This window comes from Mytilus californianus, unplaced genomic scaffold, assembly GCF_021869535.1.
Source record: "Mytilus californianus isolate M0D057914Y unplaced genomic scaffold, xbMytCali1.0.p SCAF_2, whole genome shotgun sequence".
Classification (NCBI taxonomy): Eukaryota; Metazoa; Mollusca; class Bivalvia; order Mytilida; family Mytilidae; genus Mytilus; species Mytilus californianus.
The window spans coordinates 43,305,891-43,322,803 of NW_026262668.1; the positions used below are offsets into that span (position 1 = coordinate 43,305,891).

Here is a 16,913-nt window from a genome sequence, read left to right on the forward strand (position 1 = left end):
CTAAAGTAGTGGATAGTATCATTTTTGTACGACTGCCAAAAAATTTTGTGGTCATATATTGGTATGACGTTGGCGTCGTCGTCCGAAGACACATTGGTTTTCGCACTCTAACTTTAGTTTAAGTGAATGGATCTCTATGAAATTTTACCATAAGGTTTAATACCACATAAGGAAGGTGGGGATTATGGTACTAACAGTTAAGGAATTAGTGGCCAAAAAGGGGCCAAAAATTAACATTTTTGTAACTTCCGGAAATAACTTGTGTGTTAGTGTATGGATCTCTCTGACATTGTACCACAAGGTTCCATATCACAAAGGGAATGCTGGGATTGATTTTGGGGGTAATTGCTTCCAAATTTTAGGAATAAGGGGCCAAAAAGGGGCAAAAAACAAGCATTTTTCTAGTTTCATGACAATAACTTGCGTGTAAGTGTATGGATCTCTCTGACATTGTACCACAAGGTTCCATATCACAAAGGGAATGCTGGGATTGATTTTGGGGATAATTGCCTCCAAATTTTAGGAATTAGGGGCCAAAAAGGGGCAAAAACAAGCATTTTTCTAGTTTCATGACAATAACTTGTGTTCAAGTGTATGGATCTTTATGAAATTGTACCACAAGGTTCCATATCACAAAGGGAATGCTGGAATTGAGTTTGGGGGTAATTGCCTAAAACATTTAGGAATAAGGGGTCAAAAAGGGGCCAAAAATAAGCATTTTTCTAGTTTCCAGACAATAACTTGTGTTCAAGTGTATGGATCTCTCTGAAATTGTACTGCAAGGTACAATACCTCAAAGGGAAGGCTGGGATTGATTTTGGGGGTAATTCCCTCAAAATTTTAGGAATTAGGGGCCATAAAAGGGCAAAAAAACAAGCATTTTTCTAGTTTCAGGACAATAACTTGTGTGTAAGTGTATGGATCTTTATGAAATTGTACTGCAAGGTTCCATATCACAAAGGGAAAGCTGGGTTTGAGTTTGGGGGTAATTGCCCTAAACGTTTAGGAATTTGGGGCCAAAAAGGGGCAAAAAAACAAGCATTTTTACAGTTTCCAGACAATAACTTGTGTTCAAGTGTATGGATCTCTCTAAAATTGTACTGCAAGGTACCATACCACAAAGGGAAGGCTGTGATTGAGTTTGGGGGTGATGAATCATAAGGGGGTTCAGGTGCGGGAGTTTCTGCATTGAAGACCCATTGGTGGCCTTCAGCTGTTGTCTGCTCTATGGTCGGGTTGTTGTCTCTTTGATACATTCCCCATTTCCATTCTCAATTTTAATAGTTGCACTTGTTTAACATAGTAAATAAAGCACATGTTTAACTCTTGAAAAATTACTTTTTTCTTCGTAAATTAAATTGAGTTTTAATTATTATACGACCGCAAAAGTTTTTGCGGTCGTTTATTGGTATGACGTTGTCGTCGTCGTTGTCGTCCGAAGACACATTGGTTTTCGCACAATAACTTGAGTTTAAGTGAATGGATCTCTATGACATTTTACCATAAGGTTCAATACCACAAAAGGAAGGTTGGGATTGATTTTTGGGATTATGGTACCAACAGTTAAGGAATTAGGGGCCAAAAAGGGGGCATTTTTCTAGTTTCCAGACAATAACTTGTGGAACGGTGTATGGATCTCTCTGAAATTATACCACAAGTTTCCATACCACAAAGAGATGGTTAGGATTTGCTTTGGGGGGTTATGGCTCAAACCGTTTAGGAATGAGGGACAAAAAAGGGTGAAAAACAAGGGTGTCCTGGTTAATGGACAAGTACTTTAATTTACAGCAGTGTAAGGGAGGTTATTCAAATACATCATTTTAATAATCTCCCTTACACTGCTTTTAAGTTATGTATAAAGTAATGGTTAATGAACAATGAAGACAATTTAAAAGCAGTGTAAGGGAGGTAATCCAAATACAACATTTTTTTCTTAAAATGTCCTGTACCAAGTCAGGAAAATGGCCATTGTTATATTATAGTTCGTTTCTGTGTGTGTTACATTTTAATGTTGTGTTTCTGTTTTCCTCTTATATTTGATGTGTTTCCGGATTTGTTTTTTTCTCAATCGATTTATGAATTTCGAACAGCGGTATACTACTGTTGCCTTTATTTGATTACCTCCCTTACACTGCTTTTAAATTATGTTTAAAGAAATGCATATTTATAAAGGAAGACCAGTAAGAATATCTGCAAATGTTGCATCTTTTTTTTTTTACAAAAAAATCCATATGAAAGATTTGACACCATATTTTAAATTCTATTATAAAATAGATTAAGTTAGCACTATGGTAAATTGAAATGGGTAATTAAGGTTGCAAACTCCAATGGAAATTTGAATTGAGATTATTACCATATCTTGAGGGAAATAATTTTTTGGGGGAAAAAAGGGGGGGGGGGGGGGTAAAAAGAAATTGTGGGGGGTCAATTTTTTCTCATTCAGATTTCAGAAATTAAAAAAAAAATCTTCAAGTATTATTTTTTTTGCAAAAAAAAAGTGTGTGTGGGGGGGTGGGGTTAATACACAACAGCATAGTGTATTGCACAAAAGCAAAAAAAAAAGGGGGCAAATTTTTGTTTGTTTGTGGGGGGAAGGGGGGTCAATTCGCAACAGCAAAGTGTATTGCACAAAAGCAAAAAATTGAATATAAATTCAAATCATACAATGTATAACCAATTCTAAGTTCTTTGACTACATTTATTCTGTGTCAGAAACCTTTTATGTGTCAAATATTTAATTACAATCCAAATTAAGACCTGCATCAAGTGCGAATATTGTGTCCATTTTTTCCCCAACTGTTCAGGGTTGGACCTCTGTGGTCGTATCCAGCTGCGCTCGGCGAAGCAATTTATTCTTGAATGTATATATAAAAAAAATATCTAGCTAATTGTAGAAAATCCTAGTTGGTCACCCTCGTACATTATATAGAAAAATGCCTGTAGTTATAGTAAACATGTCCAAATGGATCTGGTGTGTAAATAAGCTTCTCTATCTATAATTGCAGTTAATCAAGTCAGACTCTTGATTGTTTAAATCTGCTTCTTTGTTTGAAATGATTAGAAAAGTATGAATTTAAATTGTAAGCTGTATCTTTTTTTTTTTAAAAGGGGGGAGGGGGTAACATAGTTGCTATTAAGATAGTCGTAGGAATGTCAAAATCATTGATGATTCCATTGTACTTTTAGGGTATTTCTGCTTTATTTAATATTATTTGACCATTACAATTTCTTTATTTTACATCGTGCAGTTGTCCACCAAAAGTATTCATAAAAAATGGCTGCCGGTCGATGTAAATCTGCACATGAAAACATCTGGAACTATTGAACAAATAACAAAATAAAAAATTCCTTACTTCATACTTTGTAATATTTCCTTTGTTACTTAGTACTCGTAAATTTCTCCTAGGAATTGTTAAACCGTTAAGAAAATACGTCACAAATTTCACTTTCCAGGTCTTTGGTATTAATTATGTTTCGGGTTTGTTTTTGCAGTTTTCTTTTTAATCAGCACCAACAGTTTTCAAAAATATTGATGTCAGGACTCTTGAGCTGGCTAATGCATGCTTTTTAAATCTGTTTCCCAACAAATATCCTGAACAGATCGGGCCTGATGGATGGGGGGATTGTCATTTTTAATAACGTAGTCATCATTGGGAAAATGACGAACAACCACTGGCCACACATTATTGTCAATAATGTCAATGTATTTAGAGGCATTTATGTTTCCTTCCATAACAATTATTGTTCTGTCATAATGGTAGGTAATACATTCCCAAATCATTAAACCGACATAGAGGGCAAATATAATCAGTCAACCACTCTTTTCTGACCTTTCTCCAGTCACTGACAAGAGAATCTTGCCCATTGACTAACTTGCACTCATTGCTGAAAATCACTTAACTCCAGTGTGAGGTCATCATGAATGTGTCACATTACAAGCACATGTTTTTCTACAGAACTACCTATATATATAAAAATAAGAAGATGTGGTATGATTGCCTATTAGACAACTCTCCACAAGAGGCCAAATGACACAGGAATAAACAATTATAGTTCACCGTACGGCCTTCAACAATGAGCAAAGCCCATACCGCATAGTCAGCTATAAAAGGCCCTGAATTGACAAATGTAAATCTATTCAAACGAGAAAACTAACTGTGACTTGACCTCTACTGTTATTTTTACCTGTACTTATGGTGGAGACCTCTATATTAAAGTGCTTAGAATTATTTGGCAAATTGAGTTTTCTGCGCAAGAAAATGGATATTTGTGACTTATGCAATCTGCAATTGGGCTGAGCATTCTGACCATAGATTTTAACTCCACAAAATAAATGTCCAATCAAATTTGCTGTTTTATACAAATTGCATTCAGTATTCATAGTATTAATACAATTACAAAAGTCCTTAGATATTAAGTAAATAAAAAAAGATTGATGCTTTATGGTTATATAAAAAGGAATCTATATTTCAATTTTTTTTTATGTGTTTTTAAACCATTTCATAAATGATATTGATTATTATGTTTATTAGATGTGAATGAATGTATCGAATCTACCTCCAGCTGTCAGCAAGTATGTAACAACACATTAGGATCTTTTACATGTGCATGTCGTGATGGTTATATCCTCAACACTGATCAGGCCACATGTAGAGCTGGTATGTAAAAGAAAGTTAGAGGTTAAGGAAATTAAAATTAGTGACATGGGAATTTCTAAAAAAATATACTGAAATGAAATTTGCTGCAAAATTTTAGTAATGATATAAATTGTAAGATTTGAGAAAATGATAATTGAAATCTGATGTAGGTAAGTTATCTCTACTTTATGCATTGATCTTTTTAAAGCATTTATTTTTTTAACTATGCAAGATGATATTGTAAATTAAAAATATCATTTTGTATTGTTTTACATGACATAAAGGTATTATCTTTTTAAAAGTATAGATAAAAAGTTGAGAATACAGCATTGTTAATTTAGAACAGAGGTCTGATAAGCATATCAAGATAGAATAGAACTTATATTGAATAATGAACCATCATCCAAACATCTGTGATGTGATGGATGAAGGTCATTATATGAGGAAGCCAAGGGCTTCCGAGGGTTAATAGTGAACCTTTTATTATGTGCCAGCCACACGCCTATTTTACAGTTGAGTGATTTTTTGTATGTCCAGGTAGTATATAAGACCAGGTGACCTGAGTAGTATCCTCTTTTATTTTGAGGCAAACAGTAAAATCTCCAGTGTAAATGGGTATTACTAATAACACGACCAGTATTTGCATTTATATCAAACCTTATCGGGAATGGGTATTCACTAGGGAGGGTACTATTAACCCTCGGAAGCCCTTGGCTTCCTCATATAATGACCTTCATCCATCACATCACAGATGTTTGGATGATGGTCCATTATATATCATAACCCGGGCTTGACTCCGGTTAATAGTGAACTCTTTACAGCCAAAAATGCAAATACCAACAAGAACAACAAGAACATCAATCACCATAACCATACAATTGGTCTCTCATACTTTAACAAGTATCTATGTATGAGCCTAAATCATATCAAAGTATTTAACTGCAGATAAAAAGAAAATTCATCTGTCTCCATACATGTATATCACTTGTACGAAAGAGAATACACAATCACCAATATGTCTATCTACTATCTTTTTATTCCATGTGTTAGATGTTTCTGTTTTCATACCAAAATCATAAACAGTCTCTATTATCTATTAATACCAAATATAAAACATCCTCTAGTAGAAAACCTAACTACCACTCTACATAATATGTACATGTAGTAGATCATAAATTATCACATTTTGTCTCAATAACATTACTCCAAAACTACCCAGAATTGCAATGACTATCATGAAATAATAGAATATTTCTTTGTTTTGTGGAATAGAGACATAAGCTTCATAATAACTTTTATTATGTTCAAAAACAAAAATCTGTTACAATCTTCAGAAAACAATTAATACTCTAAAGTTCACTTTTAAATGTCTCTCACATGTAACAAATATAACAAAATAACACTGTTGTTTTCTCATTGTTCTTAAATTATCACATTTTCTCTATTGACTAAAACTGCTAGCGATTCAACTCCAAATGTCAGCAAACTCTTGTTGCAAAAAACCAAATGGAATGTCCAAAAACCATTCATCTCGCAGAAATGCTAGATACATCATAACATGTACGTAGAAAAACCATAGCTGATCCTCCTGGTCCACCATACCGTTCCTGTAAACCACTAGCTATAAATAAGAATTAAATACTGTTTCAGTATATGATGGCAATGGAGTTTCAATATCTTTAAAATAAAACTTTTGAAAAGTGTAAGCTGACCTCCAGTTAGCAGTTTTTAATATATCATTCAGTGAAATTCCAGCTTGTTTAGCAGCTGAAGTTGAAGCACTACGATATGAGTGTGCTTTAAATTTATTTATATCAATTCCTGCATTACCTAACACTATTTTCAACCAACGAGCAATAGTTGAAGTTATAGCATGTTTGAATGTTCTAAAAGAAATGAATAAATTTTTACTTTTTCGAACATCCTTTGTCCGTAAAATATAATGTTTAATACATCTAACAGGACAAATTTCCTGTTTTTGATATTTATGTATGATAACATCCAAATTAGATTTGTTTGGTTTAGTTGTTTTTAGTAAAACTGGTATCTTGAAAATCAAAGAATTGTCTGTTACAGATACAAATCTCAGATCTAAATTAACAAGTGTTTGTGATCTTTGAGCTGATGACAATGCAAATAAAGCAATGCATTTCAGAGTTAACATTTTTAGAGATAAATTCTCATTTGGATATAATTGTGATAAGTACTTCAAAACTGTACCAACATTCCATGTAAATGTATATCTAGGTAAAGACGGCCTTAAATTAAAAATGCCTTTCATAAATCTAGTTATGTGTTTATCTTTTGCCAATTCAGCCATACCCATTTAATAATGTCAGAGTCTGACAAATAGCTGATTTATGAGAATTAATACAGCTGTAAGATTTTTTGTTTTCATACAAAAAAGATAGATAATTCAAAATTTGTATCACAGATGGAGAAGTGGAATTAATTTGTTCTTTACTACACCACAAAATCCACTTCCTCCAAGCATATTCATACTGTTTATTGGTTGAATCTCTCCATGATTCGGAGAGAATTCTAACAGCTCTTTTTGAAAAGCCTTTATCAATGAGATATCGCCGGATACAATACAAGCGATAAGGAATAATCTTCGTTTGTTCATTGAATGTCTTTGACCATTGTGAGCCAAAGTTAATAGATCTGACCAATTTGGTAATTTTAGTGGAGTAGAAATTAATAATTCTAATAATTTTGGAAACCATGTTTGTGTTGTCCAAACAGGAGCTATAATTAATGCCTTCCTTACCTTGTCCTCTTCTATTTTCTGTAGGACTCTTGGCAACTGACTGAAAGGAGCAAAAATATATGGTAATAAATTACTCCAAGAGAGAGAAAATGCATCTGAAGCATAAGCTTCTGGATCAGGGAACCAACTAACATACTTTGGCAGTTGTTTGTTTAAACGAGACGCAAACAAATCAATCTCTGGGTTAAATAAACTTAAAGTCACTTTTTCAAAAACTGAACTGTTTAGTTTCCACTCTGAAGAATCATTAATTAATATAAATTGTCTAGATAAATTATCTGGTTGTATATTTTGTTTTCCTGGGATATGTACTGCAGATATAAATACTTTTCTTTCAGTACTCCAAAACCAAATTTCTTTTGCAAGTTTTAAAAGTGATAATATTGATCCCCCTTGATTATTGATGTATGCAACCGCTACTGCGCTGTCTGTTCTAACACAAATATGACAATCTTTAACAGATCTACAAAGAGCCTTCAATGCCAAAATTATTGCTTTTAATTCTAACACATTAATATGATTCTGACATTCATCTATATTCCATCTACCTTGGGTACAATCTTTCTCAAATACTGCACCCCAACCTATCAACGACGCATCAGTTTGTAAATAAACTTTTGGAGGCTCTTGTCGAATTGGACAACCATTTTCTTTTTTAATATTTTGAATCCACCATAAAATCTCATTTTTACTCTCCACTGACAAAAACATATGAGCATTAAAATTTTTGAAAGATTTTTGTAAAGCTTTTGTTTTGTCAATGTCCAAATATCTTTGCTGTAAATGTGCAAGTGTAATTGCATGATAAGATGAAGGATATAACCCAATTAATTGGGCAACCGTATGAATTTGTGTAATCTTCCGTTCAAACACTTTGTATGAAATTTCTATAATTTTTTGTATTTTATCTTCTGGTAAAAATACCTTGAACAAAACTGAATCAATAATGAATCCCAGAAACATTGTTCTTTGTGAAGGTATAAAATTTGATTTCTCTATATTTATTGAAAAACCTAGTGATTCTATTAAATCATTTACAAAATGTGTGTTTCTTTTTGCTTGTTCGAAACAAAGTGCTTGTAATAGGGAATCATCAATATAAAAGAAAGAACTAATTCCTAACTGTCTCACATGTGAAAATACCACTTTCATGATTTTTTGTAAATATTCTTGGAGCCGAAGCTATTCCGAATGGGAGACATTCAAAATTATATAATTTGTTATTCCACATAAATTTCAAATACTTTTTACTGTCTTTGTGTATCGCTACAGACCAATATGCTTGGACAAATCCAGGCTTGTAAAAAATGCATTTCTAGAGATGCTTTTCAAAATAACTTCAAGAGTTTCTTGTTTAAAATGATAATACTGAATATAACTGTTTAATTTTTTCAGGTTAATAACTGGTCTAAATGTTCCATTTTTCTTTTTTACAAGAAAAGGATTTGAAATAAATTCACCTTTCTCATGGTGTGAAATTTTAATTGCTCCCTTTATTAACATATCAGATACCTCTGTATCAACTAATCTTTCCTCATTTTTATACGACCGCAAAAAAAATTTTGTGGTCGTATATTGGTATGATGTTGGCGTCGTCGTCATCGTCTGGCGTTTTTCTAGTTTCCAGACAATAACTTGTGTTCAAGTGTATGGATCTCTCTGAAATTGTACTGCAAGGTACCATACCACAAAGGGAAGGCTGGGATTGATGATGGGGGTAATTGCCTCAATATTTTAGGAATTAGGGGCCAAAAAGGGGCAAAAAACAAGCATTTTTCTAGTTTCAGGACAATAACTTGTGTGTAAGTGTATGGATCTTTCTGAAATTGTACTACAAGGTTCCATATCACAAAGGCAAAGCTGGGTTTGAGTTTGGGGGTAATTGCCCTAGACGTTTAGGAATTCGGGGCCAAAAAGGGGAAAAAAACACATTTTTCTAGTTTCCAGACAATAACTTGTGTTCAAGTGTATGGATCTCTCTGAAATTGTACTACAAAGTACCACACCACAAAGGGAAGGCTGGGATTGAGTTTGGGGGTGATGAATCATAAGGGGGTTCAAAAAATTTGGGGGGGGGATTTTTTTTTTTTCCTTTTTTTTCTTTTTTCCTTTTTTTTTCTTTTAAAATTTTCCATTTTAAGTTGGTTATTTCTGATTTATATTTAAAAGCAAATAATAATGATATGGTAGGAGATACACACCAAACAGGATGTGTAAATTATTGTGCAATAGCAAGAAATTTTCAATTGCACAGTATTGCACAATAGCAAGAAATCTTCAATTGCACAGTATTGTGCAATAGCAAGAAATCTTCAATTGCACAGTATTGTGCAATAGCAAGAAATATCCAATAGCACAATATTGCGCAATAGCAAGAAATTGTCAATTGTACAGTATTGCGCAATAGCAAGAAATATTTAATTGCACAGTATTGTGCAAAAGAAGATACTTCGTATAAATTGCTTATTTCTTGACCAATTTCAATGGGGTTTTATTCTTGAATTCTTGGGGTTCTTTAATATGCTGAATCTAACCGTGTATTAAGTTTTTGAATTTTGGGCCCCGTTTTTAAATTGGTCCACATTGAGGTCCAAAGGGTCCAAAATTAAACTTTGTTTGATTTCATCAAAAATTGAATTATTGGGGTTCTTTGATATGCCGAATCTAACCGTGTATTTAGATTCTTAATTTTTGGTTCCGTTTTCAAATTGGTCTACATTAAGGTCCAAAGGGTCCTAAATTAAACTTAGTTTGATTTTAACAAAAATTGAATTCTTAGGGTTCTTTGATATGCTGAATCTAAATATGTATTTAGATTTTTGATTATGGGCCCAGTTTTCAAGTTGGTCCAAATCGGGGTCCAAAATTAAACTTTGTTTGATTTCAACAAAAATTGAATATATGGGGTTCTTTGATATGCTGAATCTAACCATGTATTTAGATTTTTGATTTTTGGGCCCTGTTATCAACTTTGTCCACATTGAGGTCAAAGGGGTCCAAAATGAAACTTTGTTTGATTTCATCAAAAATTGAATTCTTGGGGTTCTTTGATATGCTGAATCTAACCATGTATTTAGATTTTGGATATTGGACCATAATAGGTGAATGTCCAATTTAAAATTTTTAAGTTCTTAGACCACATTCATTCTGTGTGAGAAACCTATGCTGTGTCAAATATTTAATCACAATCCAAATGCAAAGCTGTATCAAGCTTGAATGTTGTGTCCATACTTGCCCCAACTGTTCAGGGTTCGACCTCTGCGGTCGTATCAAGCTGCGCCCTGCAGAGCATTTTATTATTAAATTTTATAGGTCTTGGAATTATTTTCTGAACTGGTATCTCATCAAATTCTATTTTGTAACCAGTAATTGTTTCTAATACCCAACTATCTGATGTTAATTTTTTCCAATTTCTAATATGATATTTTAATTTACCAATGTTTAAGCCAACTTTTTCAACATGTTTACATGTAATACCAACCTTCAATTTTTTCTTCTGTATTGAGAATTCATCATGGGTTGCCTGTATGACCCTCTTGGGTAGCGGCTCTGCCCTCTGAAATTGCCTCTTGGGTTTGACATACCAAACCGGTACCCTCGCCGATAGGATCGGCCTCTGTAGTTTTTTGAACTAAAAGTTTTGTTTATCTTTTGTGCATCATTAATCTCCCGAAGTCTTTTACTAATATCATCTCCAAATAGTTTTTCACCCACGACCTCATTTCTGTTACACAATTGATGGAATTTACGTTCAATATGAGGCTTCAAATTCATTCTCCTTTTAATAGATAACTCAAAATGCAAATTACACTGTATAGAAATAGCTCTTGAAATTAACTCTCTCATTGTCTTAATACAAGGATTTTTCCCTCGTAATAATTCTGCTACCTTAATCAAAGGGACCATTGCCTGCCCCTGTTAGCTTTTGAATATTCTGAGAAATCAAATCCTCAGTCTTAGCTCTACAGGCTAAAAATTGCCAAATTTCTGGGTTGACAGGTGGTGGTACTAAAGCTTTACAATTGCTAGGTATCTTGCTATCCTTAGTCAAAGATTTAACATCCGACTTTTTCTTACAAATTTTTTCTATGACTGATGGCTGACCTCAGAATCAAACCGTTCATCGTCCTCAAAAATTTTTGGCATTTCATAATCAAACTCCTCGTCTTCACTTTCAACGACAAGTTGTGTGGGATCAACATTACTCTCATGTTCAGACAAATCATCAGTTTCAAACAAATTGAAAACATTTTGGCCATTTTCGACCTCATTAATGTCATTATCTTCAAGTTCCTGTATAAAACTATGGGGGTCACTACTTGGACCTGCAGTACCACTACTATTGACATTTATTGCAGACACAATATTACTAGATAAGTCAGCAAATAATTTTTTCAGTAACTCATTTTGCTCGGCCTGAGCTTGTTTACTTTTAGAAGTTTTTCTGGGAGCCTTTGGCTTACTACAGCTAGCGGATGGTTCGTCCTGCGTAATTTGAATACTTCTTTTCAAAGGTGCTTTGCCTTTCTTATTTTTACCTGGACCTTTTCCAGGTCCTTTTTCTGTAAGCACAACCACTGTTTTCTTATTAGTTTTTACATTTGTACTCACAGTTTGTGAAATAGAATCTATATCCGGTTTATCTAAAACCTGAATGCACTCCGGTGTATTTGAAGCGTGATTCACACTTATATTTTCAGAAAAAACGGAGAAACTTGCGTCAAACTCATCCTCGGAAGCAAAAAGCTTCATAATCTCCTCATAGTTTCTTTCATCTTCAGATTCTGAAGAAGATGGTCTACGAGACCTAGCCATTTGAAAATCTATAGTATAGACACGTGTATCGATCAAACAGGGTCTGCTTGATACGTACTTAAAAGCGTGCGGCCTTGAAATAAAATAGGATACTACTCAGGTCACCTGGCCTTATATACTACCTGGACATACAAAAAATCACTCAACTGTAAAATAGGCGTGTGGCTGGCACATAATAAAAGGTTCACTATTAACCCGAGTCAAGCCCGGGTTATGATATATAATTAGATGTCTTAAAATGATAAGTTTTCCTACATCAATTGTCAAATTTCAAACATCCTATATTAAAATAATTCATAGCAGACACAAATTTTCTACAAGTTTTGTTTCTTTACAAAGACAGTTGTTAAGGTAGATTCATGGTATACTGCCATCTTGGATTGTACAATCTCAGTACAAAAATGGTCTAGTTATTTGCCCAAATCTGCAAATTTGGAGACAGATTTGCAATTTAATGGTTAGATTGTTTATTTATATAAAGAAAGCTTGGTGACTTATTGTATTATACAAAATATTTAAACAAATATCAAATTTTGTGTTTTTAGAATCTTTTTTTTCAAATAAGCCATTTAAGGGGAAATAACTCTTTTAGTAAAAAATATATACTGGACTGATAGGGAAATTTTTAATTTTTATTTGTAGCTAGAAAACAAGTTCGGAGACACCATTTTTTCTTTTTATTTTCTTAAAACATATTATAAAACCTATCTTCTTACAATTTATTTCAAAATTCTATCTCATAGAATTTTTTTTATGCACACAAATGTGTTTTTTCATGAACAATCTAACCAAATTTAGGCAATTTTCAACGACTCATAGCTTGGAAAATAGCACGGTGACCCATACTTTTTATTATAAATTTGAAAAAAGCATAGTAAAATCTTCCTTTTGGCAAAGTATAAGAAGATTGTATCTTAAAAAGTATATACTTATGATCTACCTTAAATCCACTTATATTTTCATACACATTGCAACAATAAAAATTTGATTGTGGATTTTTCCCCATTTATACAAATTTTTATGATGATGGCACTTCAGGATTGAAAAAAAAACAGGTCAATACAGTTAGTAACCTTGCTTTATACTTGTCATGAATGTGTAAAGATTTCAAAGAATTGTGTAAATTTTTCATTTTAAAATATGTTTTTCAGATCCAAATTATAATACTACACTGTGTAATGCTAAGAATTGCCAGTCTGGATGTACTATAGAGAGTAACAAAGCTGTGTGTTTTTGTGAGACTGGATACCAACTCAATAACGACAACAAAACTTGTAGTGGTAGGTGTATGAAAATAAGGGGTTGTGATACTAGCATGATGGCCAATGGGACGACTATCCACCTGAGACACAAATCAAATACGATGATTTTAACAACTATATGGCCTTCAACATTGGGTAAAACCCATCAAAAGGAAATTAATTTAGATACTTAACAGCTTCAACAGGATATTGGAGAAGATAAACATGTGTAAATCATTTAAATATTATTTCCAACAAAATTATAAACAACTTTATATACAAATGTAAGATTGAGCTTAAGGAAGTTCTCCACTTTGTACATTCTCAGGTTAAAAAGCTCAAAAAAGGTTAAAGTTTTTGTTTAAGGAGGTTAACAATGAAGTTGTGGTCACATTAACTTGAAAGTTATTACACCTGTTCATTGTGAGGTGAAAATTTTTTAAATTGTGTAATTACAATTTTGACCATGATATCTTGGCTCACTCAGCATGGACATGGATAGTGCAAGCTGGGCATGGTAGGTATTCTATGGACACCTATTCTTGTTTGTGTTGTATTTGTCATGCTTATTTAGTTTAATGACGATAAACATTTGAATTTGGGTAAGCTATAAAAGGCATAGGCATAATAAAATGTAAAAACTTTTCAAAAGAGAAAACCAAGGGCCCAATTTTTGCTTAAAACAAAAAAGGTTGGCAGCAAGCATCAATAACTTCTAAATAACAGGCTCCTGACTTGGGACAGGCACATAAAGATTGTGGCAGGGTTAAACATGTTTGTGAGCACTCAAAATTTATCCAAAAATTGTGAAAAATAGTTTTTAAACCTTGTTGGTATTTTTTTATAGAACAATTTCCTGAGGTTTGATTGTACAACCCAACAAATTTCTTTTACTCTTGAAACAGTTATACCAAAATAAATACCCTATTGGTTATAATATTTAACCACTTCAAAAAGTCAGACATAAGAAATGCGGTAAAGTGGAGGAATCATTTTCCCTAATGATATAATGAAAATCTTATAAGTATTATATTTCAAAAAGATTTAGCAGGACATTATTTGGTTTATCAGAAATTATTTCAACTGGTCAGAGGCATTTTAAATGAATGAAAAATTAAGATTTTACAACACAATTTTTTCTTTAGATAGTTATAAAAGTTAAAGATTTAAAATTATCGTGATAAAATCATAAAAAATGGGGTAAAGAGGTAGAATCTGTTTTTCCTATTATTTGAAGAAGAACTGTGAATATGATATTTAAATAGATTTCATGGAAAACACACACAATAATTTAATCAAAGTGCAGTTGATCAAAACTGGTATAAATGCAATAAGAATTTTGAAATTTGGTAATAGACAATTATATTTCAAATAAACTCTAATTCCCACTTTATTATATACATGAACAGGAATCTACAGGTAAGATTTGCTCAATTCTAGTATTCAGTCACAATCAAAAATTATTTACTCGTGTGATTTGAAGATAGTATTTAATTTTATTTTACAGATATAAATGAATGCAGTAATAGTGTGGCCATGTGTCCACAGGTGTGTACCAATAGTGCTGGCAGTTACACATGCAGTTGTTATGATGGATTTAGATTACAGGGCGACAAAACAACATGTTTAGGTATGAAAAGCTTTTAACATAGTTTGTAAAATTAGTTCTGATGTACTTATTTGTATTAATAATGGTGTTAAAAAAAAAAAGTTCTTTTGAGAAAGAAAAAAACACTGAAAAAACATACAGTTATCAGTCAACAGTCATTTACACTTTCACTTTTAACCTAATTTTCTTGAAATTTGTATATTTTATTTATTTTACTTTGAGCTATTTAAACTGTTGTTATTGAAATCAATATTGCTCTGACAGGTGAAACTGCTTGCTTCAGGTTACTCTACCTAAGATTTACCTTCAGGTTACTCTACCCAAGATTTGCCATGTATAACTTCAACTTGAGTCATTTTTAGCTCACCTGGCCCGTCGTCCGTTGTTGTTAACTTTTACAAAAATCTTCTTCTCTGAAACAACTGGGCCAAATTTAACCAAACTTGGCCACAATCATCATTGGGTATATAGTTTAACAAATGTGTCCGATGACCCCGTCTGCCAACCAAGATGGCCCACATGGCTAAAAATAGAACATAGGGGTAAAATTTAAGTTTTGTCTATTATTTTGAAAACAGTTCTAAATAGAGAAAATCTGACGGGGCAAAAATGTTCAGGATGTTCAGCTCTACCAATTGTTCATATACGTCAAAACTCACAGACAACTTCTTACAGGAGTTATTGCCCTTAAATGACAAATTTTACCAATTTTTTTTCATTTTTATACGACCGCAAAAAAATTTTGTGGTCGTATATTGGTATGACGTTGGCGTCGTCGTCGTCGTCGTCGTCGTCGTCGTCCGGCGTCGTCGTCCGAATACATATTGGTTTTCGCACTCCAACTTTAGTTTAAGTGAATGGATCTTTTTGAAATTTGACCATAAGGTTAAATACCACAAAAGGAAGGTTGGGATTGATTTTGGGGGTTATGGTACCAACAGTTAAGGAATTAGGGGCCAAAAAGGGGCCAAAAATGAGCATTTTCTAGTTTCCAGACAATAACTGTGGAACGGTGTATGGATCTCTCTGAAATTATACTACAAGTTTCCATACCACAAAGGGATGGTTAGGATTTGCTTTGGGGGGTTATGGCTCAAACCGTTTAGGAATTAGGGGCAAAAAAGGGGGAAAAACAAGGTTGTCCTGGTTAATGGACAAATACTTTAGTACAAAACATAATTTAAAGCAGTGTAAGGGAGATAAATCAAATACATCATTGAAATTATCTCCCTTACACTGCTTTTAAATTATGTATAAAGTAATGGTTAATGAACAATAAAGATAATCTAAAACAGTGTAAGGGAGGTAATCCAAATACAACATTTTGGTTACTTCCCTTACACTGCTTTTAAATTATGTTTAAAGAAAATAGATTAAGTTAGCACTATGGTAAATTTAAATGGGTAATTATGGTTGCCAACTCCATTGGAAATTTGAATTGAGATTATAACCATATCTTGAGGGAAAGAATTTTTTTGGGGGAAAAAGGGGGGGGGGGATAAAAAGAAATTGTGGGGGGTCAATTTTTTCTCATTTCAGATTTCAGAAATTAAAAAGAATTATTCTTCAAATATTATTTTTTTTTCAAATTTCAAATATTGAAAAATTTCAAGAAGTAATCTTTAATTGCACAGTATGGCGCATTAGATTTGTAAAATCTTTGATCACATTTATTTATTTGTTATGCCGAATCTAACAGTGTATTTAGATTTTTAATTTTGGGTCCAGTTTTCAAATTGGTCTACATTAATGTCCAAAGGGTCCAAAATTAAACTTTGTTTGATTTTAGCAAAAATTGAATATATGAGGTTCTTTGATATGCTGAATCTAAACATGTATTT

The 16,913-nt window shown here is 32.8% G+C and overlaps 1 protein-coding gene and 1 long non-coding RNA gene across 2 annotated transcripts in view; one reads left to right on the forward strand and one right to left on the reverse strand.

Annotated features, from left to right (window-relative positions):
* Nucleotides 1-16,913, forward strand: part of LOC127728000 (mucin-16-like) — a 295,239-nt gene that overhangs the window by 172,212 nt on the left and 106,114 nt on the right. Inside the window, exons 31-33 of the mRNA XM_052235153.1 lie at nt 4,533-4,658; nt 13,374-13,502; nt 14,971-15,093. Of these exons, the coding sequence (XP_052091113.1) occupies nt 4,533-4,658; nt 13,374-13,502; nt 14,971-15,093 (378 nt within the window). The remainder of the gene's footprint in view (nt 1-4,532; nt 4,659-13,373; nt 13,503-14,970; nt 15,094-16,913) is intronic.
* Nucleotides 5,484-11,483, reverse strand: LOC127728016 (uncharacterized). Its single transcript, XR_007993974.1, has 3 exons — nt 10,889-11,483; nt 7,408-7,447; nt 5,484-6,258 (listed from the first exon to the last, which is right to left on the reverse strand). It is a non-coding gene; the product is annotated as an uncharacterized LOC127728016 (long non-coding RNA).